The sequence below is a fragment of the Ruditapes philippinarum genome, unplaced genomic scaffold, assembly GCF_026571515.1.
Source record: "Ruditapes philippinarum isolate M1 unplaced genomic scaffold, ASM2657151v2 ctg2217_1_1_1_1, whole genome shotgun sequence".
In the NCBI taxonomy this organism is placed as follows: domain Eukaryota; kingdom Metazoa; phylum Mollusca; class Bivalvia; order Venerida; family Veneridae; genus Ruditapes; species Ruditapes philippinarum.
In genome coordinates, this window is record NW_026856504.1 from 96,028 (window position 1) to 123,523 (window position 27,496).

The following is a 27,496-nucleotide window of genomic DNA, read 5'->3' on the forward strand; positions in this document are numbered from 1 at the left end:
TTAGAATTTAATAGGTTTTATATTTTAAAAATTGCAAAAGCCACAATAGCTTTTATGATAGCAAAATTTGGATTTGAAGGAGCTACTTGGTAAATTAACCTTTGTTTTATACAGTGATTTTCCTTCTTACATAACAGACTCCAATAAAAGGCCTCTTCCCAATTGAAATTTTCTTTAAAATCATGAAGTTTTCCAAAAATCTGAACTTAAACTTACTTTTTACTTTCCAAATAAGCAATTTTAGCTATAATTTTTCCCAAAATCAAGTGGCTAAGGTGAGAAAAACCACTGGTGTATATTTGAATTTGGACTTGGACACTGTACAGACTGTTGGAACATCCTAATTCTAGTGGTGTAGGCAAGCTTTTATTGTTGCATTATTGGTAGTTTAGCGTGGAGGAAGGTAGTCTAGTACTGGTGTAACTCTCCAGGAATGATGGTTAGGAAACTACCTGCCTATATGACTGAAATACTGTTGGGAAAAGGCGTTAAAAGAAAGAAACAAACAAAAATTGTTGTATAAAAAAAAATTAATGAAAGTGACATTATGCCCATCCAGTGAACAGGTAAAAATCAAAATAACTTGTAAACCAAAAAAAGAACATTAATAAGTATAATTACATCTTTATCATTACTTGTAACTTGATATTGTAAGACAAAATATAGAGCTATATAGAAGCTGTGGTGAGTATTTAAGTCAAGGAGAAAACAATACATCAACAACAGCTTATCATCTCCAGTGATTTTTCACATTGGTTATATATTGAGACAGATAGAAGACAATTACTGTCTGTGATTAGTTGAGGTTCTCTAGGTATCAAAAGTTTATAACAAGTGAATTAAAGGTTGCTTCCAATATAGACTGACAATTTACTTTCAATCAAATCTCAGTATCTTTTGTTTTTCTCCAAGTGATACTGCCATATTTTGAATAATTCAATGTTTGGATTGTAGGACAGCTCCCCCCTGTCCCCTTAATTGTTATATTAACTGCAATAAAAACTTGAATCAAGACTTCACATCTCTGCAGTTTACTGTGGTGGACTGCATATATTGTATATGATGCAATATTGAACTTATATTCTAGTAAATATTAATAATAAATCAATAAGCAGCCCCAAGTACAAGGTGTGGTGTCCATTATTCATTATATTAATTTTAGAGGATCTGCATGTTTTTAAGACAGAATTGAAAGTGCTTGGCATGATCAAATAATTAAAAGTAATCTTGAGTTTAAAAAAAAAAATATAAACAATGGTTCCTTTATGACTATAGTAAATACCTGAATTTCTGAAATAGGCAGAAATGAGACTTTAACTCGTAGCTTGCTGTTGGGAACTGTATATACATATGAATTATGATAGAAACCAGTGCAGGCCAAGATCAGCCGACACAACCTTGTGGTTCAATCATCATTTCAACTGTTACTTATTCAGTCAGAGTATTTTTCAAGTTAAAATTTTCTCTCAAAATAATGGATGGTAAATCTACCCACATTGAAAGATCACGGACAAGTCCATCTTAGATATTTATCAGGGTAAGGGTAAATGCAAGTCAAAGGTCATGGTTCCTGTACTTGGTCCTGCTTGGGTAAAGGGTTAAATTGGTCATATATGACTGTATGTTTTTTGTTGTATATATAATATATTAGAACAGCTGTTACTGTATAAGTATTGGATTGTATGACTCACTATATCACAATAATATATAGAAATTGTGTGGGCTCCCATTGATCAGCCAACAACAGGTATAAATAAGTTATTGACTTGTTATATACCTGATTTTTTATGTTGTAACATATATTGTTGTATAAAATAAGATTTATTGACTTATGTTAAAGGTATAGAAATGCTATATTTTACTCTGAAGTTTGTGCGCTCTTTGATAAGATTAACAAGCTGTTGATTCTTGACTAAAGTTTACATGTTTGGTGTAGTCAATGCAGATTATGAAATTACAACCAAAATATCTTATAGTGACATACACTGACAAAACAAGCCTACTCTGTTAACACTTGGCTATTAAAGTCCAGACCTTCCCAACTCTCAGGGATTTTTCTTGTGAACAGATTCCTGATTGTTTCCAGTTCAACCACATTAAGGTACCCAACACCTTTCCCATGCAACTACTATCCCCTATTGTCCTAAGATAATGACAGTGGGTAAATATAATAAGCCATAGTGTTACTTTGATTACTAACTTGTAAGACTGTCACATAATAATCTTGGCAACATCAATATGATTGAAATTTAAACTACGTTATTATTGATAAAGTGAAAATAAGTACTATCGGCAAGCTCAACAGCAAAATGTAAATGTATGAAAGAAGAAATCTTGTTCTTTTGATAAGAATCTAAATATTGATTATTCTTATCTTATTTTTGTTGAGTTTTAAGACATACCATGGCAACTAACCTCATCTAACCTTTCATGAATTGTATTCAAGGCATAAGCAAGCACCTTAGCAGAACCTCTGACTTTCTGTAAGTCATATATATTTATACATGTAAGTTCCTTACTTGAAAGAATCCAAAGTCCCTACTGAGATTCAAATTCATAGCTTAGAGGGTCGAATTGTTCAAATTCAGGTAAACAGACTCAGTTATACATATCGTCATTGTAAAATTGCAAAAAAAAAAAATTTATATTCGAGGACAGATTGAAAATATTCATGAACATAGTTATATTATACAAACCTGTCATAAACTAGACACCTTTTATAGTTGTAGAGTATGTCAGTTTATGCTACATTGATTAAAGTGGACATTAAATGATGCACTGCACTTTACCTTGTTGGAGGTCAGCCTCATTTACATTTTGATTACATCTTCAGAATGTTGATGACAAAGGTTTAAACTGTATATCATTATTTTGATGTTTAATGATTAGACTAAGAAATAAAAGTGTCACCAGCATAGTCTTTAACCCCTTTCCTTGCTGAAATTCTTAAATAGACTTGTTGGGGACTGACTTCTAGGATTGCTTAATTGATTCCGAGGAGTCATAATACAAGGTTTTTCTGCATGGAATTGTGTTTCCCTTTATGTGAAAAAAAGAGAGCAAAATATTCCTTTTAATTCTGGAGAGCGATACACAGCAATCATGGCTCTCTTGTATATGAATATGCATCTGTGTGTAATCCAGTTGTAGTTTGTTGTAAAATTTATTGTTTTTGATGATGACAGGAAAAAATGTCCTTAGAATATTTTAAGTGTTAAAATCTAGAATCGTATACTTTTGTGAAAAGACTGTTATAAAACAAGTCGTAAACATAACTAGACAGTTTTATGTCATCTTTGCCCTACAATGTAACAGGTTTAGTTGTCCTGTTTTATTAGCAGCAATTTTTATAGCTTATACAAATACGTTAATCTTTGTCTTAAGGTACCTAGCTTGATTTATTTACATATACAAGTTACGTTTTGAGATCATGAAGCTTGTATGTATTTCAAAATGCATTTCAAGATGCATTGAATAATTTTGTTAAAATATTTTGCCGTCTGCCTAAAAACCAAGCAATCTTTAGTGTTATAAACCTTTTTTAATCAGTATTGTTGTAAACCTCATCGAAACTTGTTCTTAAATTACGATTTTAAACGGAAAACCCCATGGTAACGCTAAATGTTTATGTTTATAAAATTCATTTTGGTTGTCTGGACACAAAAATAAGATCTCGAGTCAATATGAAACCCAATAAAATATCTATGAAATGTTGCTATTTCTGTTTTTATGAAATTCATTAAATGCAGCTTTAAATAATATACCACTGAGCTGATTTTACACTAAAAATGTCACAAGTTGAAAGAATAAAAGTTGTAAGAAAACTTAAATGCTAGAGCAATTTGTAGGTTGTTTAAATCAGATCATTAGCGTACGGAACATCGGTGGTTCTACTCAGGTGCCCGTTCGTGCCTGAAAAAATGCACGGAAGGGCATTTGAGGTTTTCCTCCACCAGTAAAGCTGGATTGTTGCAATATGACCTATACTGTGTCGATGTGACTTAAAACCCGAAACAAACAAACAAAAAAATCAGGTCATCACATGCTGTCTGTATAGTTAAATTACAATTCTGTACTAAATTTGCAGACAAGATAATAGAGTAAAATACTGTGAATTAAAATTATTACAGTTCATTTGTTTTTCTTTATCTGCAGGTACACTATAGAGATCACCCATGGCGAGTATAAGTGGATGGTTAGACGAAGGTTCAAACATTTCGACAGTTTGCACAAAGCATTACGTCTGTTTAGGGCCAGATATACACTCCCAATGCCGACTAAACAGTAAGTCTTCTCAATACATTCTTTACTTAGAGGTCAGGTCCAGTCTTTAATGATAGCTTGTAATCTCCTGCAGGTTCAGTCATACACATTATTATTATTTAAGCTTAATTACTGAGTGGTCAGTTCAGGCATAGGATTTGGGCTTCTTTACTGAGTGCTCAGGTCCAGGAATAGACTGTGCTTTTTTACTGAGAGGTCAGGTAAGGACATAGGCTTTGAGCTTTTTTACTGAGTGGTCAGGTCAAGAAATAGACTGGATTTTTTTACTGTGTGGCCAGGTCAAGGCATTGAACTTCTTTACTGAGTGGTTGGTCCAATTAAAGGTTTTAACTTTCTTTACTGAGTGGTTAGGTCCAGTCTGAACGCTTAGTTTTTATTTGTTTGGGAGGTCAGACCAAACAAATAATGGAAACGAAATTTCAGACCCTGATCTCTTATTTCCCAAAACCGGGAAAATGTCCAAAACTCTTTCAGAGCGGTTTTCTTTCCCCCTCAAAATTTTCAAATTTAAAACCAAAAAATTAAATGGAGATCATCAAAAAGAAATTTTCAAATGAAAAGGGCCGCCTTAAATTTTCCCTAATAAAAAAATTTGTTCCCGATTGGTTTAAAATTTTTAATATTTTGTTTTCTTTTAATAAACATGCTTAATTAAAAACTAAATTTTGGGAAAAATATGGTTTCTCTTTGGGTTTTTAAACTTATAACTTTTCCTGGTTGTAGGGTTTACATGCTTGCTTTGGATGCAAGAGGTCTGGAGTTCAAATCCCTGTTCAGGCAACTCTTTTTTCTTTCTTTTTTTTTAAAGCCAAATAAACATTGAATTGAATATCAGTGCAGTGTTGCAATTAGTCTTGTAGCCAATTTACTATAGTTATAACACTGGAAACAGCATTGGTGACACTATACAAACAAATTGATTTATAATCTCAGAACCCTCACCTTTCTGACATTCTGAGACCCAAACAAATTCAGTGCCTTCTATGCTTTGATTTACTGTGTGGTCAGGTCAATATTAGGCTTTAACTTACTTTACGGAGTGGCCAGATCTAATCTAAGCACTTTACTTTCTTGGTTAGGTCAGGTCTTTGGCCTTATGCTTCTGTGGTTATATTTAGTCTTAAGATTAAAGGTTCCTTACTGAGAAATCAGGTTACTGCTGAGGCTTAAAGCGTTTTTTATAAAGTTTATAGGTGTAATGTTTTGTACTGTACTTGACAATAATTAATGTCAAGCCAGTACATTTAATGTGCTATTAGCAAGGAGATTGTAACTGTCACTGATGTCTGTCTATACTGTTGGCTGATTTATCTAGTAATCTGAATTTCAAATTACAATCAGAATTCATTAAACTGAAAATCCACATTTTGGAAATCGACAGTAAAGCAAGTTTGAAACACAAACTTAGGGAGTAGACAGTTTAAAAACAAAAAATTGTTGTAGCAATATCTAGAATAACTATTTCACGTACATGATGAAGCAGTATTATTGTGGTGTTGTTCATATTGTTATCACTGTATGATCACAATATTATCATTGTGTATTTTGATTTATGAGACATGCTGAAGCTTCTTATTTAAATATACTAGCAACAGCAGCATCTGTAAATCTTATATTGTGTCACATGAGACGTATCTCAGAAGATGTAAGAAAAGAAATTAATGGTGAGATTTTCTGTCAGACAGGAATACAATTTGCAGCATCATGCAATGAGAGAGATCAAATGACTCTCAAATGACTCTTTGATACCATAACACAGGGGGGAAATTTCTGTAAAATAAACTTCTCTGTTAACAAAAGTCTCCTGTTAAATTAAGTGCTGGTCCAGAAGACTAGGTTTTAAATTGATTCGAAAGTTTAAAGTGCTTAGTGCAATGTTAATGAGGTTGTGATGTATAATGTCATACTGAAGTATTGTCAACATCTTCATTAAGATTGAAGAAGATTAATTATGTTGAAAATCCAAGATCAGGACAGAGTTTTTTTCGTTCATTGGCTTGAATAAGTTCTAAGGGTTTTAGGGAGGAATTAAATGGTTTCCATTAATTTTAATGATTTAGTTAAAACAAAATAACATTTCTTAGAAAATGTAAGAATTAAATGCAGTGTTCATGTATTATGGAAAACACAAACATGTATCACATCATACAGTAAGAAAAGAAAATCAATTTTAAGCCCTGAGTCTGATCAGGATCCATGCTGTTCGCTTACAAACCCTATTACAAGTACAGAAACTGATAACGAACAGTATGTATCCTGATCAGACTGCGCAGATGCGTTGGTTATGTCGGGACGCGGCTCATTTTTAAATCCAACTACGGCAGTTAGAATGATAACAATAAGAGCATATCATTGCACATTTTAAGGCATACAAAGTCAGTGTAATTAGCACCTGTCATACAAGTTGACCAGAAATCATCTTTGCAGCTAGAAAAGATGTAAAAAAAATGTCTTGAATCGAAAGCGTCAAATTAATCAATGGTCTCCCAACTTATTTGTGGTGAAATGTTCTCAAATTATTTTTTTATGGACCAGAAAAAAACTTTTTGTCAAATTAAATAAATCAACACACAAAAAAATTTGACTCATGTATAGGTTTTAATAAAGAATATATAGCGGACAAAATCTTCTTAACTTTGACACATCGAGATAATTGACTTTAATCACAGATTGACAGTGAGAATTTCTACTGTACTATAAACAAGATGCAGCTTTATGTTTGCCCTACAATTTGTAACCATGATTGTAATCTTGTAATGGAGACAACACAACATAAAAGTAGTCATTGTATATAATACCACATTGTATATAATACTTACTTAATATGGCAAATATTCCTAACAAGACAAAATCACTGACTTGTTTTTGTTATGAAACCTGATCATTATTTTGGTCTGAAATGCCAACATTCAATATTAGTTTCAAGTGATGAACATTGTTTATGGTACTTTTTCTTCCTTTTCATGGAATCATCAGAGCATATTAAAGCAAAATATTAGTTTAAATTCTTTAATGATAATGAAAGGGGCGTCCATGGCTGTGTGGTTAACGTCGTTGAATTCAAATCACTTGCCCCTCACCGCTGTGGGTTCGAATCTGACAGAGACTTTGGATTCTTTCATGTGAGGAAGCTATCCAGCTAGCTTACGGAGCGTCTGCGGTTCTACTCAGGTGCCTCTTCGTGCCTGAAATATGCACGGAAGGGCACCTGAGGTCTTTCTCCACCAGTAAAGCTGGAAGTTGTCTCGATATGACCTATACTGTGTCGATGTGATGTAAAAACCCAAAAACAAATAATGTTGATGAAAGCTCAAAGATTTTTTAACCACATGTGAATTTACCAGTACTGGTGTAGTATAATAAGAAAGTATAGCAGTAACCTAATGAAATTTTTAGTAATACTTTAGACTATTTCTTTTAATTTTAGAATTGTAAAATGAGTCCCCTGAAAGTGGACTGTTTTCAGCAAAGGACCTGACATAAAATAGTTCAGCTTTGTTTTTACAATAATTGAAATAGAAGTGTTCGCGTTGATGACATCACCATATAATAATTGTGTTACAGACATAGGGAACGACGGCAAAGTATCAGAGAGGAGAGAAAAGAAAGAAAAATCAAGAAAAAACAAAGAAAATCCATCTCAAGATTTCCTAATAAACCAGAGATAATGGTGAGAGAGGAAGGTCTAGAGAAAAGAAGGGTAAGTAGTCTGTTAACTTAATTTTGTGATTATTTACGTAATAATAAAGTCTGTCAGTTGGGGACACCTCAATCATATCATTTCTGCTGTACATGTACTTTTTTCCCATTTCCCCTGTTTAACTGCCCCTACACCAGACTTTGGACATGTACTTATTTTGCATAGAAGTCACTTCTTTTCCGAGTGCGGGTAGCCAATCGTAAGACAGAAACAAGAATGTAATATAACACACTATGCAGGTCTCTTGGTTAAAAGTTTGGTTAAGAATCAACCATAAGCCAGACATTTGGAAAAAAAAAACAGATTCATAAATTAAGCCTGAAATCTTTTTCATTAGAAAATGTGTATTTATGTACTTTTTTAGTTGGAGACTAATAAAATGAATTTTTCAACTGTCCCTGTTTTTATATTAAGTTTATATTTATGTAAAATGTATATCACTAGAATGTGTCAGCTAACACTGAAGACTTTGAATTAAAATTTGACATTGATCAGCTGTTTACTGTTGTCACCAAGATGAGTCATTTAAGATCCTTGACTACAGAAACATTAAGGAGTTTATTTACAACTATTGTATGAGAAGTGAAACAATTTTTGGTTGTTACAATGCACTTGTGTTAAGGTTTTTTTCAAGTGCAGTAATGTAATTTGATGTGACAATTGATTAAGATAGAAGTATACCTGTTTGAAAATAACTATAAGTTAGCCAAATTGCCCTGATCAGAAAATGTGAATAACAGGTGCTGGGTTGTATATTTTTGATTTTTTTTTGCCATTTTCATATGCCCTAAGTTAACTTCAGCCATATCACGGTATGTCCGCTTGTCTGTCCAACTGTCTGTCCATAAGCCACATCAGTGTCCCTAAGTTACTTGATAAGTATTACGTTTGTCATTTCATGCTTGATAGAAAAGATGGTCATGGCAAGTAGATGACCCCCATTGATTTCAAGGTCATTAGGTTAAGGTCATAGGGACACTGTGTTAAGCCATTGTCAGCTCAAGAACTTGAAAATGAATAAGCTTAGGTTTGTGAAACTTGGTAGGGACTTTGCTCATCTTTATGCAGTAGATGACCCCCCCCCCCCATTATCAGAGGATTGTGGTCATGGCACCCCCTTGAGTTTGGCTAGTATATCAAACCACTCTGAATGTTATATCAACTTGTGTTTCTTTGGGGTATTTTTATGTAAAAATCACTCAGAAACTAGTGAAATCCATGGTCATTTGCCAAAATTAGCATTGCTAGAATCTGCATTGACAAAAAGAAAGCTGAACTAATTTAAGGAGATATCTACCATTTGAAACATATGAAAATAGGCATAATTATATTATTGATTAATACTAGACATTCACCAGCTGTTTTAGACAGCCATATGTTTTCTGTCATATTCATAAGATCATTTTGATTGAATGATTACTTATTTGACAGGTTTTCATTTACAGTATCTTTACCCCATGAATAATATCATGTGACAGTTTATTGTAAAACAGATTTTTCTGCGAGGCCAAAATTTAGTGAATTTCTTATTTCAGTTCTGTTAAATTTATGTAATACTAAGTGAACACTTATTTTCACAGAATCTTTGATTTGTGAAGTTAATTGTTATCAAAAATTTAATACCGCTCTAAAATTTCTAATTTTACAGTATCCCTCATGATAGTGTAAAGCCTATGACATCACATAGAACCAGGCTTAGACTGCACTTCGTTTCAGTTTGTCCAGGTTCCTTACTTTTTTCCAGTTCTAAGTTTAGTATAATCATGTATTCTGATTATATACATTATTTATTAAAATTCCTTTTAACCACTTTTAGACTGCCTAAAGCATGGAAATTCCAGTATAAAAATCATCAGAGAAATGGTTCTAATAAGAAAAACAAAACAAATTAAGTTATTTTGTCTGATTCTCAGTCATGTTAAAAGGAAATAAAAGGTTTTTGTAGGTTTATTGTCGGCCACAGTCTTGATACCTGCATTGTTCCAGGCTTCAGTATATGACTGTGTCCATTAGTGACATGCAAGTTCCTGTGGTTCTGTAATCCAGTGTTAGCTTGATACATAGATTGTGAGGATTAATCCTTTTTGATAGGGGATATAATTTTAACATATGAATTTATTAAGGTATATGAGCAGTAAAATATCTTAATTCAAGCCGAGTTTTTGTAACAAAGTGAGGAATATGAAACAAAAATAAGTATGAACTGCTATAATTATATGAAACTAAAGAGATATCTTGTATAATTTTGTGTTGTAACTTAATTTGCACACCTTTGTTTAACCAGCTCATTAACATAAATACATCTGTTGTCGCTCAGATATTCATGATTGTTTCTTCCTGTATTCCTATAATTATAATACAAGATAAAAAAACATGTTGATATGAAATACAAGCTGTTGACATGATGAAATTGAGTCATATATCAACCTGGGATGCCAATTAACTTTGTATTTATGATGGATGAATAAAATAACTGTGTGCTCTTGGTCACTTTGTTACAAATTGATAAAAAAATATGCATTTTAAGTTTATTTTAATTTTAGTAACTTGTCATTGTCAGCAGTTTATCTTTTAGGTAAACAGTTAATTGTATCATTTTATTCAGGGAAATATTCTATAACAAATACTACATGTATTTTGCTACACATCAAATGAATATGAGCCGTCTCATGACAAAACCAACATAGTTTGTTTGCGGCCAGCATCCGCGCAGTCTGATCAGGATCCATGCTGTTTGCTTACATACCCTTTTACAAGTAGAGAAAATGATAGCAAACAGCATGGATCCTGATCAGACTGCACGGATGCTCAGGCTGGTCTGGATCCATGCTGGTCGCAAACGCACTATGTTGGTTTTGTCATGACGCTGCTCATATACAACACACAAAAATGCAATAAAAATAGATTGTCCATGAAACTTAAAGTGTATTTACAATATGTACACATTACTTTAATATTACACACTAAATTATATAATTCATAAATGATTAAGATGAAATAAAAATAAATGAAAGTTGTAAAACAGTCAAGACAATTATCAGTGTAATGGACTAAATTCATTGTCACATGGAACTGTACAATTACTCATAATTATATTTGTTTTTAATTTGAATGTTGAATTTGATGAAGATAACAAATGAATGAATAGTATCATATGTAAATTATATTTGAAACTGAACTTTTCTTACTATTGTGTTCAATACTTTTGATCACTATGTAAATACTAAATGAACTTTGACAGTGACGGCACATGGGGCAGCCTGGCGTTTTTGTTCTTTGAGTTGAATATTTGTATATGTTGATATAATATGTATCACATGTCCCTTAAGTACACAATGTGACTACTTACTTATTCTTACTTATTCATTTTCCTCATTTTCTTTTCTTTATGACAACTTCAACAATTTTTAAAAAATATTTGGATATTTTTTATTGTCTGGCAAAGAATTCCTGTTTATTGTGGTGCTGTAGAAAAATATGTGAACAATAATGCAGTACAGTACAGTATAGTACAGTACAGTATGATTTGTATTTGTATTATATATATTTGAGTCAAGTATGATAAACTCAGGAGTATAATATTTTTGGTTAATTTGTTTGGTGTTATTTTGGTATTCGTTTCATTCATTGTTTTAGGATTTCTTATACTAACAAAATGAGGTGTTATAGAGTAGGAGAGAACAAATAAAGCTATCTGCATATCTTTTATATGAAAATATACAAGTTATAAAATTTAAGTATTTTAATTACAAAATCTCTTAAATTAACAACAGACAGCTCAAAATGTAAAGCAGGATGTTTATGATAATATTTATGTATTGAATATTTATGTGCAATATAAAGGATGAATAATTTAAGTAATCTTCCTATGATCTAATTTCTAAGATATTTGCATTACTGCATTTTTCGCAGAATTTTACAAATTGTTTCCTGTTGTTGATTTGTTTTTAAGCTGAATCAGTATTGTTGTTAATGACTGTACATTATTAAGTCACTTGTATTTAATAAGATCAGTAAAGTTGCATCCTTTGACCAAAATTTCCCTATTTTATGTTGCATTTGAAGTAGATATAAAATATTCAATAATTATGATATAATTATTACACTTAGTTTTGCTCTTCCTTTATTTTCCTTTAAGTACAAAGGTTAAGTCTATGTTAAGATACGTGATTTAATACCTGATCTAGTATTAATACTTTACTAGAAATATAGAATTATTAGAGTCTGTGACCCACTGCTACTTGAACCAAAATTAATTAAAATTAATTGTAAACCTAAGTTTATGAAAGAAGCAGTTTAAACTTCTGGAATCAAGCATAATGTATTTGCTATATTCTCCAAAAATAGAAAGCAAGGACTTATAAAAGTCATTTTTGGTTACTAATGGCAACAATGATTACATTATATTATTTAATTAAAAATGGAACAAGTTCATTTATTGGTTGGTATGATGAACAAATGTACATGTAGTAGAATCCATGCCTAAATGCTTAGGGCTGCAGACTTCTTTAATCTTTTGCTCCTCCATCTCATCAAATCCTGCAACGGAATTTTTGATTAGAGAAACTTACCCAGATGGCTGTATATGGATTTTCTGTGTTTATTTTCAAGTTTTGTCTGGTGCCTGATGTTTAAAAATAATACAAGTAGGAACAGATTAGGTATTCCTCCACCATTAAACATGACTTTAACAGTGTTGCTGTAACTTAAAACCTTATTTTTCCATGGATAAAGTTACTGTTTGTATCATTTTGTATGCCAGTTTTGTTCACAAAATGACCAATGTGACCCTGTCTTCATTGCTGGTCATCAGAGAAGTTTATGATAAATCTCGATACAAACCCATCACTTTAATGGCTCAAAGTTTACAATGAGTACACATTATGTTATAAATATGTCACTTGCATGTATTTTTGATGACATTGGATTTTTAATGGCATATATATCTCTGCTAATTACCACAAGACAAAAATATTATGACTGATGGTGGATGACATAGATAAAATGTAACCCTTGACCTCAGCTCATTGAATTTTTGTGAGACTTAATCACATTATAAGTTTGAGTTTATCTTTACAACTCTACTGGGCTTCAGATAGTTTTTAAAGCTTTGCTTGTCAGTAAGTTTGGTCTATTAGTTTTTAAAGCTTTGCAGGTCAGAGTTTGGTTTGACTTTTTTACCAATATATTATAATGATATTTGTTTCATATGAAACAAAGCAACAACAAGGAAAGTAATTGTTGGAATGTTACAGGAACTCAAAAAATATCTATACAGTGTTATAACTTGGCAGACTGTAAACATGAAATTATATTTATTTAGCTAAGTGTTAATGATATAAGCAGCTGATGTAGGGTAATAATTGTCAGCTGAAAACAATACCTGTATATATTGATCTTAGTTTTATTGTTTGTAAAGCTGCACTGATTATAAGATAGCTTTATTGGCAGGTATTTTATTGATATGGCTTATAAAGGTGTTGTTGTTTCTGGTCAATAGAGAGTCTTCAGTTGTCAACGGTTATTATATCAGATATGTCATGTTGTGTACAGTAGACTCCCCCTGCATTGAAAAACTCAACTGTCCATTACCAGTACCTTTAAAGGACTGATTTGGGGTTGAAATAAGGCCTTTTTCCCCTCTCCAATAAGTTTATTATCAAACCAATCCCCTTATATCTGAAATAATTCTCTTAGTTATAGTCAACATTGAATATTTTTTATCCACTTGATCAAAGAGATTGACAATTATCTCTTGTTTGAAATTATAATGGTAACAGATGTGCTAACTTAAAAATGATCAGGGTCTAAAGCACATCCAATTTGATTTCAATTCCTTGTTAGTGGTCTTGTTTAATGGCCCACTTTATTAAATAAGTTGCCCTATTTAACTGTACTTTTTATCACAATTAGGCTTTATATTATTTTGCATGTTATCTTCCTCAAGTCCTGGAGGCAATCAGAGATGATAACCACAAGTTAATGTATGATGTGACATCCTTTGTTTACTGAATGTGTGACATTTATGGATGTTTGCTGCTGTTATTACATAGACATAATTATACATGTTGGCAGAACTGTCTCATTGGATTTATTGAAAATTTGCATGATTTTAGAATAAATTGTAAAAGATACATTAGAAAAGAAATAAAATTAGACCTGTATGCATAAATAAATATGTAGCAAATGTCTTTAATTTGATATGTGTTTTGTGCTTTTAGATCATCTTCTGTCACATTCAGATTTTTAAAATCTTTTGATATTTGTTCCAGATTCGAAGCAAGTCACCTGCATTTTATCCCATACAGAGTTGAGAGTTGTTCACTTTAAACTGAGCTGTAAACTCTGGAATATTTTATATAAATTTACAGAGATATATTTGAAACAATATATTATATACATAAAGATTTTTTTTTGTTATACTTTCAGCAACATCTGGAGCTGTATCTACAGAGTATTCTGGAATCTAAATGGTATAGGAACCATACTGAAGTGGTAAATACCTCATATTACCCATTCAAACAATGTTCCATTATAAACAGGCCTATGCCATAATATTGTAATATTTAACAACATGTTTTGCTTTCTCTTGATTCTATAACTGCAGTAAATAGCATAGCAAATGTTTCAGAAGTTTGAAAATCAAACAAATGAGCCGCGCCATGACAAGACCAACGTAATGGGTTTGCGACCAGCATGGATCCAGACCAGCCTGCGCATCCGTGCAGTCTGATCAGGATCCATGCTGTTCGCTATCAGTATTGCTACTTGTAATAGGGTTGGTAAGCGAACAGCATGGTCGCAAACGCATTATGTTGGTTTTGTCGTGATGCGGCTTAAATTATATCATACAGTGTATTCTTAGTTATATTACCAATGGGAATAAACTAAACATAAATACAGTACTATAGAACCAGTATCAAGCCTAGTTACAGCTTTTCAAGCTTCTGATGAAAATCTTAAATGTTGTCCAATTGTCACATTGTACAATATTACAATTGGATAAGAGTTGAAAATAGTAGTTAATGAAATATAGCCTTCCTACTAAAAATATTTTTTTGTGACTGAAGTTAAACGCTTCATTGAAATTTTGTCATTTTCAATACAAGTTCTTATAAAGTAGAGCTTTAACAGGGCTAGCAGTTTGCTATATAGAGACTTGACGAATTCTCACTGTATATTTCCACTTACTCCCATGTTACATATATATAGAAGAGAGCTGTCATCATGGTTTTGTATTTAATTGTACAGTATGTTATGGGAACAATCCTATTCTGTTGAAGTTTTGTCTTACTTTAATAAACTTACAGAGGCTTACTCTAAGAACATTTTAATACAGTAGAAAAGTAAACCATTCAGCTGCTATATAATCAACAATGAATAATACAAATGAGCCGTGCCATGACAAAATCAACATAATGGGTTTGCAACCAGCATGGATCCAGACCAGCCTGCGCATCCGCGCAGTCTGATCAGGATCCATGCTGTTCGCTATCAGATTCTCTACTTGTAATAGGGTTTGTAAGTGAACAGCATGGATCCTGATCAGACTGTGCTGATTCGCAGGCTGGTCTGGATCCATGCTAGTCGCAAACCCATTATATTGGTTTTGTCATGACGCGGCTCAAATATAAAGTAAGAGAAGAAATGATTTCACTTTTTCAGTTGAAGTTTCTGGATGTAAGTGAGTTATCATTTGTGAACAGACTTGGTCAGAAATGGAAAGAAGGGGATGTCAACAAATGTTCAGGTGGTCGCAGAATCTCCATAGGCTGCTGTGGATGTCTTAAAAAATATCATGTTGCTGGTCGATGGAGTAAAAGGTTTGTATATGGCTGATATACTACATGCTTATCTCAATACAGAGAGCATTGGTTATGTAATCCTGTTGTTGCTGATTATGATTCTTAGGCAATGCGAAATTTCTCCATGACATTAATCTTGGAACATTGAATCTTATGGTAATTAGTTTCTCACTGCTGATTCAGAAATTGTGTGGGATTAGAAGTTGATCACTTGCCAAGAAATTGGTAATTAGTAGTTAGTTATCCAGTTATGCTTGTAGGAATGTATGCATGTGAGATGAGATCTGACCAATAATGTATTAAATTCAGCAGACTAACAAACTTAATACAGTTGTCACAACTTGTGTCAAGGCCTTGTGAAACAAGTGTTTAAATTTTAGATTTTTTTACCAATGTAAGTTTGAGAAAAATGATGCAAATTTTTGTCTAACTTGGGCTAAAGGATCTTGGTTTACAAACTTGAAAAGAAGTTTACCTCTAACTAAAGACAAAGATGATAATAATGCTAGGGCCAATATAACTTGGACATTTCATTTTCTAAATCTCTGAGGTCATAAACTAGTGTATTAAATGCCCCTGTAAGTTGAAAAAAGCAACAATTAATGCAAGTGTACACCCTTTAAATGATTTCTTCCATGATTAATAAAAGAAAGATTGCATATTTGTTTCAATTCAAAATTTTAAATATACATGTAAATGTTATTATTCTCTGGTTTTACAATGAAAAAGAGAGCAAATCTATGAACAATTTATATTATGTCAGTTCTGTTTGAATAATGTTTGTCTCTATGGTAGATTGTTGATATGAAAATCCAATACAGATCTTAACACTTAAAGTGCTCAGTTACCAAAGATTTGAATAATACAGTAGGCAGAGCTTTAATGTAATAAGAAATTCATAGTATGACAATATGTCATAAGGGATTTGTAAATGTTGAGATATATTGTATGACTCATTGAATATCTCAACCATCCTATAGATACATTGTATATACAGTAAAATTTGAGAAAACCGGACGCTGAGAAAATCGGAACTCTCTAAATACCGTACGAATAATTCAGTCCCAAATTTTCCCTTCTTTTAACTATTGTATTAAACATTGACAATACCGGAATCTGTAAAAACCGAATATCGGATGGTTGATAGGGGACTACACAGTCAATTATATAGACAATTACCCTGACAATACCGGACGACGAAGGTGTGAATTACCTTGTGTACTTATCAATTGGTTGTGTATAATACGCTAACTGAGCGGTAACGGAACAATGATTGTCTGTTTTGTTTATTATGTCTCATTTCACAGTTTGATTTATTTTAAGGTATATATGTTACCGTTTTATATAAATGCCAAAATGCACGAGGAATTGATAAGTTAAAATCGGTTGATGGGAGCTGTCTATAAGTGACAAATTTGAATTAATTAAAAACAGTGAAACTTTGCCGAGACCTACTTTAAAAATCTTTATCTGACAAATATGGAATAGGCAATATTTACAATTGGGGAATTATTATTAACAAACAAAGTAAACTACATGTATGTTCCTTAAATCATTATCCATTACCCAAATGTAAACATATGCCGGTGTAATCGGACTTTATCTTTATGAGGTAACTGCTGTTCGTTTAATAATAATTATTTTCATTCAAAATAATTCAATTTATTTTCGAGAAAGAAATAGTCTGTGTATTACATTAATATTGGTACCCGTTTCTATTAAGTATGTCATTACACATACGTACATAAACTGAGCTACAGTCGTTTACAGTTACATTGCTATAAATACGTGAAAATCGCGCAATTCTCCCACTTGCTTTCGACAACGCATTCAGACTTACAGTAGTACCTTTACGAGAATTCTAATTTGCTGTGTAACGCTATGCCACGTGGTCGCAGGACAGCTGTAACATTGCCTTCTCCTCAGGAAGAGGATAGTAATGCTAGAACAACGAGAGGCCGAAAGAGACCAGCTTCTACAGCGTTAACGTTGGAGGACTCCGTTGATGAGCGCATGTTGCAGAACGAAGCCGATGTTTGGATTCTGGGGATTCAATCCCATACTGGGCCGGGAATTATGCAAAGAATGCGGCTAAGGAGAATTTGGGCTTGAAGGATGTGTCCATTGCCTGGTGGGCAGAGAGAGGCCTCAGATGGGGTGGTTTTAGACGCCTAATAGAAATGCAGGTGTTGTTTTCTTCTCCACCTTCTATTATTTTTATTCATTTAGGTGGTAACGACCTTGTGTCGGTCAATACAGTACAACTACGACTTTTAATTGAACAAGAAATTACATATTTAAGGGAAGCCTTTCCTCATACTGTGATAATCTGGGTTGATATTTTACAATGTCAAAATTGGTCAGGTGCTATTAGGGGATATCGAAATATCGAAATGAAAAGAAAACGCCTTAATCGTCTAGCCAGAAAAATTGTTACGTCATCAGGCTTAAGTGATATCATTATACCTGATATTGATGCGGCCACGGCCTTTTTTCGAGATGATGGCGTACATCTCAATACAGTAGGTTTGGAATTCTATCTAGATTATATTAAGGATGCTATTGTCAAGCATTTAGGATCACGCCATGTATAGACCTGGGAAGTTGTTACCGGCCTCTTTAATAAAAAAAAAATAGTATGAATAAATTTGGGGGATAAATTAATCAATTTATTGTGGCGAAAATTTATTTTAGGAGAAGTAAAATTAATCAATTTATTGTGGCGAAAATTTATTTGTAGAAGAAGTCAGATGTGTCACATTCTTTTGCATTAGCCGGTAAACTATTTGGCATTCGGGTCTGGTTACCCGGTAGCCAATGTTAAATGGTTTCAGTATGGCACATGTGTTTTTATTTAATAAGCTTGAAATTAAATATTAGCGCGACACGTCTGGCTTTCTTGCTGTTTCGCTGCATTAGGTACATGTTTATAGGAATCAGGCGAGATACCTCGACTGGTTATTCAGAGCGGCCATTACCTCCATTATATATTTTATTGATCTATTTGACTTGTATAAAAGCTATGATACAAGCTGAATTGCAGCGTATGCTCGTACAAAATAAATTTGCTATTTGAATTTATTTGGTATTCTTTTTTCTTTCGTATAGTAAAATAATAATAATTATTTTCATTCAAAATAATTCAATTTATTTTCGAGAAAGAAATAGTCCGTGTATTACATTAATATTGGTACCCGTTTCTATTAAGTATGTCATTACACATACGTACATAAACCGAGCTACAGTCGTTTACAGTTACATTGCTATAAATACGTGAAAATCGCGCAATTCTCCCACTTGCTTTCGACAACGCATTCAGACTTATAGTAGTACCTTTACGAGAATTCTACCCACCCACCACACCCCATTGTTTCTAAGTTCCTAATAGCCAGGACTTTTATAAGATATTTTGAATGTTTATTCACATCATTCTTGTAGTACAGTTAACCTTTTAAAGAGCACATTGACTGTTTCTTCGTAGTTTTATGTTGTAGATATGTTGTGGACACTGTTGGTACGGATGCTGCACGTAGATGGGAGTATGCTCCATCATGTTTCAACTACACTACATCATATACAGCATACATTTACCAGATGTGACCAAGGATTTGGCGATTTATCATGGACTTGTAAATAGCTTTGCGTTTGTGTTCAGCGCTTGATGGACTTGATGTAGTGACTTTTCTTCATTTTTGAAAAACAGTTGAATTTATATTTCCGTGCCTCAGTGTCTATTTCCTTTACATTCGCTAAGTTTTTGTTGACATTAAACTTACATTACTGTGTGATTCGCGATTGTATGCGTGCTACAAGTTACACAATAGGAATTTTATTAGGTGCAAATAATTTCTTTAATATTACATTTTAGTCGCTCTTTTGTAATTGTTATAAGGGAGTCAGACTTGTCGGTTACCAGCAGTAATTTGAGAAATTTTGGCATAAGGTATTTAGTAGAAACAGGCAGCGTTATATTGTTTTTACTCAGTGGTTCATTAAGTGGCAGCTGTTTTTCCCTGGGTACCCGGTGACAAGCCGCTGCTACGGAATGACACTGGTGCCGGTGTATCTATATTTATATATATATATATAATTATACATAATCACATGAGCGCATTTTCAGGTCGGGTTGATTCCCCTGATTGCGGGGTTGAATCGGTATTGCATATTGCTATGTTGCTAAAACGACCCATGTACTTTACAATGTTGCACCATCCTTATGCAGTGTCTATGGTGGTAGATGTCTATCGTTTCTGTTGAGACTATCATTTTTGGGTACTGGCACCGTCATTGTAGTACATCTAGTTCATGTTATGGACTGGGTCAAGTGTGTTTTGCCCACAGTACTTGGTGAAACCACAGTTGCTTTGCGTTTTTGCTTCGCTAGCCCGAGTTCATTATGGTGTTACGCTTTTCCATTACACTTGCTACCATGGTGGTCATGAATATTAATGGATACCCCACTCGTGTTTGTGATCATCACTGTAGAACTGTCTCTATGATACACCAGATTGCGTTATAAACAACTCCGGCTATATGTTTTTACCCAGAGTTGGGTGAAATTTGTCGCGATTGGACAACCATTGCGTTTGTTATTGCAGTTTTGTTCAGTGGTAGTGTGTTGGTATTGCTTTTCGACCTGGTGTCAAACAATGAGCTGCTTTTCCCCTATGCAGTGGTTAATTTGATGGATGGGAGTCATGTCTGGTTACCCAGGAATGGCTTTTCTGTTCGTTATCTTGGCTACTGGCACCGTCGTTGTGACACAGAGATGCGCATGTGATGTATATGCCTGTAATTTGCCTGTATTAAAATTAGCAAGTTTTTCATTAATTGCATTAGCCGGTAAACTATTTGGCATTCGGTTCTGGTTACCCGGTAGCCAATGTTAAATGGTTTCAGTATGGCACATGTGTTTTTATTTAATAAGCTTGAAATTAAATATTAGCGCGACACGTCTGGCTTTCTTGCTGTTTCGCTGCATTAGGTACATGTTTATAGGAATCAGGCGAGATACCTCGACTGGTTATTCAGAGCGGCCATTACCTCCATTATATATTTTATTGATCTATTTGACTTGTATAAAAGCTATGATACAAGCTGAATTGCAGCGTATGCTCGTACAAAATAAATTTGCTATTTAAATTTATTTGGTATTCTTTTTTCTTTCGTATAGTAAAATAAATAAAAAATTTAATTGTATTTATATGCAATAATGGGACAAAAACAATTAAAACATATTGTATAGAATTTTTATCATTTCTTTATTTAGCAATATACTTACTCATAATCATGAAAATGCAAATATACGTTCAGCATCCTTTGTAAGTCATTGCTCGGTTTATATGATCCTGAACAGCTGAAGGGGACATTGAGAATACCGGACCGCTGAGAAAACCGGACAAAACCCTCGGTCCGAAAGCCGTCCGGTTTTCTCAACTTTCACTGTATATTGATATCTCCTCCATGATATAAACATTCATTGATATCACCACCTAGATATAGTTGTTCATTGATATCTCAACCTTTCTATAGTTGTTCATTGATATCTTCACCTTTGCTATAATTGTTCATTGATATCTTCCCCTTATTGATATCTCCACCTTGCTTTAGTTATTCATTGATATCTCCCTTTTACTATAGTATTGGTATTCCCCTTGCTATGAATGTTCATTAAAACATTCCCTTTTGCTTTAGTTGTTCATTGAAATATTCTCCTTTGCTATAGTTGTTCCCCTTTGCTATGGTTGTTCATTGATACATTCCCCTTTGCTATGGTTGTTCATTGATATCCCCTTGCTATAGTTGTTCATTGATATCTCCACCTTGCCATAGTTGTTCATTGACATTTGCACCTTGCAATAGTTGTTCATTGATATCCCTTTTGCTATGGTTATTCATTGATACCTTCCCCTTTGCTATGGTTGTTCATTGATATCTCCACCTTGCTATGGTTGTTCATTAATATCTCCACCTTGCCAAAGTTGTTAATTGATATCTCCACCTTGCCATAGTTGTTCATTGATACCTTCCCTTTTTGTTATGTTTGTTCATTGATATCTCCCTTGCTATGTTTGTTCATTGATATCCCCTTTGCTATGGTTTTCATTGATCTACATGTACAGATGCTCATTGATATAGATAGGCAAGTTATTTTGCTTACGCTTGCTGTTCTACAAAAGTTTGTGTTTTGAAATGGATAATTCAGTCTTTATTGATAGAATTAGTAAGAGGTTTTAAATATGTTTTAAAGATCTAGCTAGACATAGTGTTTAACTTGGAAATATGCACTGAGAGGCAAATGTGGGTTTCATAAATTTATAATACTTATAGGATAATAGTAACCATTTAGGCTAAACAGTGTCGTTGTGACATAATTAGAATCCCCGAGATAGAATATTTCTGCATGGTCATGTTTATTCATTGTACACTTACCAGAAATACACAATTTTACTAGTTATAAAATATCGAGCTAAAGTTTTAGTTCTATACATCATACAAACTTTTATACTGTTAAAGCTGAATATATTATTCCCAGTATTGCTGGGTAATTTGTTTACTGTTCTTAATTGATATTGATTTCTTAAAGTGAACTAGAAATACTGTGATCTGGCCAGTGATGCCTTACCTTCAAGCATCTTTTGCCATGTTTTATTTATTATTGAAAACAGATATGAGCCGCGTCATGACAAAACCAACATAATGGGTTTGCGACCAGCATGGATCCAGACCAGCCTGCGCATCCGCACAGTCTGATCAGGATCCATGCTGTTCGCTTACCAACCCTATTACAAGTACAAAAACTGATAGCAAACAGCATGGATCCTGATCAGATTGCGCGGATGCGCAGGCTGGTCTGGATCCATGCTGGTGGCAAACGCACTATATTGGTTTTGTCGTGACGCGGCTCAATTATTATTTGAGATTTGTTTTACTGTATCTTCTACCATTTGTTTACATTTCCCCTGTGTCATGTTTCAAGGAAATATTGAAATGTATATATACTGAGTTACAGTGTTGAATAAATCATAGACCACACCTGTATTTGCACATGGCAACTTTAATAATATAGGAACATTGCATGTAATTTGTGCTGTGTTCTACCCAGAGATAAATTAATTCATGCATTCATTGTTATAACATTTCTATATTGTGACAGTCCTGTTGATTGCATATATTATCAATTTATGAAATGGTAGGATCTCAGATTTAGTGGTTCAAGTCCTTGTAATTGATGTGGTAATCTACACTGTGATTCCCTTTTTGTGTCGCTGTCTACAGGTGGATGATTTTTAATGGCCCTTCTCTTATACAACTTATGCAATTTGAATAAAACTTTACAGGATTGATTGGTACTTCAAGTTCTGCATATTTAAAGGGTTTTCCAGTTGAATGCTTTTTGACTGAGTTACGGCCTTCAAATAAATCAAAGGGCTGCATGCTCTGTGGTATTTTCTGATCTTTCCTGTATATATGTATTTTTGTGCCCCCACGTTAGTGGCGGGCATTTAGATTTACCCTTGTTCGTCCGTCCGTCTGTCCGTCCGTCCTTCCGTCCGTCTGTCCGTTCACTTTTGTGTCGCAAGTAACTCAAAAAGTATTTTACCTAGAGTCATGAAACTTTACAGGAATGTTGATCAGCATGTGTAGTTGTGCACCTGGGTATTTTCGTCTGGATATTTTTAGTATTTTCAGAGTTATTGCCCTTGACTTAGTAAAATTTTGCAATTTTCAACTTGTGTCGCATGTAACTCAAAAAGTATTTGACCTAGAGTCATGAAACTTTACAGGAATGTTGATCAGCATGTGTTGTTGTGCACCTGGGTATTTTCGTCTGGATATTTTTAGTATTTTCAGAGTTATTGCCCTTGACTTAGTAAAATTTTGCAATTTTCAACTTGTGTCGCATGTAACTCAAAAAGTATTTGACCTGGAGTCATGAAACTTTACAGAAATGTTGATCAGCATGTGTAGTTGTGCACCTGGGTATTTTTGTCTGGATATTTTCAGTATTTGTAGAGTTATAGCCCTTGACTTAGTAAAATTTTGCAATTTTCAACTTGTGTCGCATGTAACTCAAAAAGTATTTGACCTAGAGTGATGAAACTTTCACGAATGTTGATCAGCATGTGTTGTTGTGCACCTGGGTATTTTCGTCTGGATATTTTTAGTATTTTCAGAGTTATTGCCCTTGACTTAGTAAAATTTTGCAATTTTCAACTTGTGTCACATGTAACTCAAAAAGTATTTGACCTAGAGTCATGAAACTTTACAGGAATGTTGATCAGCATGTGTTGTTGTGCATCAGATATTTTCGTCTGGATTTATTTAGTATTTTTAGAGTTATTGCCCTTCACTTAGAAAATTTTTGCAATTTTTAACTTGTGTCGCAAGTTACTCAAAAAGGATTTGACATTGTCATTAAACCTTATGGGCAGGTTGCTCAGCATATTTAGATTTGCACCTTGGGTTTCGCTTGTGGATTTATCCAGTATTTGTAGAGTTTTTTCCCTTGACTTAGTAAAAAGATTGACAGAACAGTGGCGCGGTGGGGGCACCCGTGTCCTATGGACACATTTCTAGTTATATACTATAATTCATCTTACGCAGCGACTGCGTTTAGATTTTTTTCTATAACAGTTTGAGATTGATACATATGGAATTTTGCATGCCTAGAGTTGAATCAAAAAATCATTTTTAGTCCCCTACCGGTTTACCGGAGGGGACTTTAGGTTTACCCTCCGTCCGTCTGTCCGTCTGTCCGTCCGTCCGTCCGTCAGTCCGTCCGTCTGTCCGTCCGTCAGTCCGTCCGTCCACAAAACTGGATCCCGCGATAACGCAAAAAGTACTGAAAATATTTTAATGAAACTTGATATATGGATAGATGGCAGTATGGAGATTATGCACGTCTTTTTCTTTTCTTCCTATGTTGAAAATTCTGGTTGCTATGGCAACAAATAGACTGAAAATATGGCAAATTTTACACATAACCTGGATCCCGCGATAACGCAAAAAGTACTGAAAATATTTTTATGAAACTTGATATATGGATAGATGGCAGTATGGAGATTATGCACGTCTTTTTCTTTTCTTCCTATGTTGAAAATTCTGGTTGCTATGGCAACAAATAGACTGAAAATATGGCAAATTTTACACATAACCTGGATCCAGTGATAACACAAAAAGTACTGAAAATATGTTTATGAAACTTGACATATGGGTAGATGGCAGTATGGAAATTATGCACGTCCTTTTCTTATCTTCCTATGTTGAAAATTCTGGTTGCTATGGCAACAAATAGACTGAATTTCAAGATTTCTGATTCTAGTTTTTAAGTTTTTTCACTATAAGTTCTTTATTTCTTAAGGTATTTTCTTCAAACTTTAAATATAAGTTGCTTGTCATCAACCACATCATATGTGACAAGGTTCACAACTCTAGCACAAAATTATCAGAATTACCTCCCTTGAACTTAAAATTTTCATGAAAAAAACATTTTTTTTTTTTTTAATAACTTCTTTTTCTGAATGTATCTACTTCAAACTTCATATAAATGTTTCTTATTATCACTCAACATTTGTGAGTGTTCAATACTCTAGCAAGACTATTTCCAGAATTATGCCCCTTTTGAACTTAAAATTTTTTTTGAGAAATTGGTAATTTTTACTCCAACTTCTTCAATCATGATAGGATTTTTAAAAATGTTATATTTGATAACAGGGATGTTTAAAAAATAACTTTAGAGTGTCCTTCAGTCCGTCTGTCTGTACATAAAAACTGTTTCCTGTGATCACTTTTAAAGAACTTTTTCAACAAATTTACTTAAAATAGGAACCTAAGTGAATGGCCAATGGCCCTTCAGAATGTTGCTTGGGCTCTTACCGGTAGGGGACTTATGGATTGCTTGCAATACTATGATAATTGCTTGTTTATTTTTTTATGACAGCCACACTTTATCCTTGCATATCAGGGCTACTTCCTTAAAAAAAACACTTAAAAAAATGTTGCCTCGACTAGGATTTGAACCTTAGGCCTATCACACCCTAAACGAGCGCGCTACCTCTGCACCACTGTGAAGTAATACATAAAAACAAATACATTGTAATTCTAAAATTGAGAATTTCCATTTCGTGTTTGTAATCTTTATAAATTTCGAGTTATTTTTTTCACGATAAACCTGTTGTTAAACACTGATGAAAATAATTTAGCGAAAATCTTCTCGCCAAAACAGTCCGACATGTATATATTCCACTACTCGACAGTCAGATTTATTTGTGTACTACGCTCTGAAGTATTTGGTAATTGACATAGCTAAAAATAGCATTTTCATTGATTAAGCTTTACAGTAATAGTCGAACATTATTCATTGGGTAAAAAAGATATTCATCCGCGAAATTTGTGATTGTAACCTCATATTTCTATTGACTAATCTAAACTTTTAATGCACTGTAATTCGTTAAATGTCTACATTAAAAATTATTCTTTCTTTTAAATTGCTAGTTTTTAAGCAGTTTTGAGTGAGAACTACTTTGCGTTGTTAGGTCTGTGAGGAAATTTTGTGTTAGACCGTGGATGTTAGCTATGTATTTACTGATCTTGCGATCAGAAAATACAAAAATGCGTTTTGGCCTTTCAATGATTTTTGTGTCTCCTGCTACACAGTAGCTGCAATATGCTGCAAAGTAGCTGCAACTTATAGGGAACAAATTGGTCAACCAGCCCTCAAAACAACTGCTGAATTGGCCATTATCAGGCCACACATGTGATCACTGATTGCTCTTGTCTATGTTGTTTCAAATGTTTCATTAGTTGCCTTCTAAGAAAAACGGGTTAAAAAATGCTCAGAATATAAGAAGATTGTTTAGATAAATTAATAGTTTTATTTTACTACAGTATTAAACTGGCTTTAAACTTTAGAAAGTTAACATTAATAGTATTGTATCATAATATACAGTGCATGAGATTATAATATAGGAAATTTATAACACTAAAGAATGGTAAGTTGCTCTTCCTAGGTAACCTTTACTATCATTGTTCTTATGTTATACATATATAATGTCTCAACAAGATTATATACTTATGTATTCACAACAGAATTCCATTATATTTTATAACAGATGGTTGGTTGTGAAGGATACATTTATTGCATATATACGACCATCAGATGGAGTGTTATGTGATGTCATGTTGATGGATTCAGAGTTCAGAGTGGAATCTGGAATGTCAGCAACAGGTGCCCCTCATGGTCTCCTTGTTATGAACCAATCTAGGTAAATAGCAGTAAAATAATAAATCAAATTGTGTACTGTAAATATATGTCTTACCTAGGTATATGATGCTGTAAGGAAAAAAAACAAAACAGAAAAACTTTGAAGAAAAAAGTTCATACCAAATAAGAGATTGAAGTTTAGATAAAAGAAAATTTCCAAACATTTAAGAAACAAATCCTTGATTTATTTCAGATATGGTAGGATTTTATATAACAATCAAAATAATTGCAATGCTTTTATATCCCATTAGTTTTATACTTATACAATGACAGTAGTTAAAGATCCTGTAACACAATTTTTTCATGGTTTAATTTCATAAATATGATGCTCAAATTAACATTTGTCAATAATGTAAGTTCAAATAAGCATCATTTATAAAAATATAACCTAATTAAAAATTTCATGTAAATAAAGGGAGGTAATTAGAAATTTATTTTCTA

The 27,496-nt window shown here is 33.3% G+C and overlaps 1 protein-coding gene across 1 annotated transcript in view; it reads left to right on the top strand.

The window, feature by feature from the left end:
• The window catches only part of LOC132746792 (phospholipase D1-like), a gene marked incomplete at its 3' end in the record, with an annotated part of 52,751 nt that extends 25,695 nt beyond the window's left edge, over positions 1–27,056 (top strand). Inside the window, exons 5-9 of the mRNA XM_060736043.1 lie at positions 4,156–4,284; positions 7,849–7,984; positions 14,414–14,479; positions 15,650–15,807; positions 26,904–27,056. Of these exons, the coding sequence (XP_060592026.1) occupies positions 4,156–4,284; positions 7,849–7,984; positions 14,414–14,479; positions 15,650–15,807; positions 26,904–27,056 (642 nt within the window). The remainder of the gene's footprint in view (positions 1–4,155; positions 4,285–7,848; positions 7,985–14,413; positions 14,480–15,649; positions 15,808–26,903) is intronic.
• Positions 27,057–27,496: the final 440 nt, after the last annotated feature.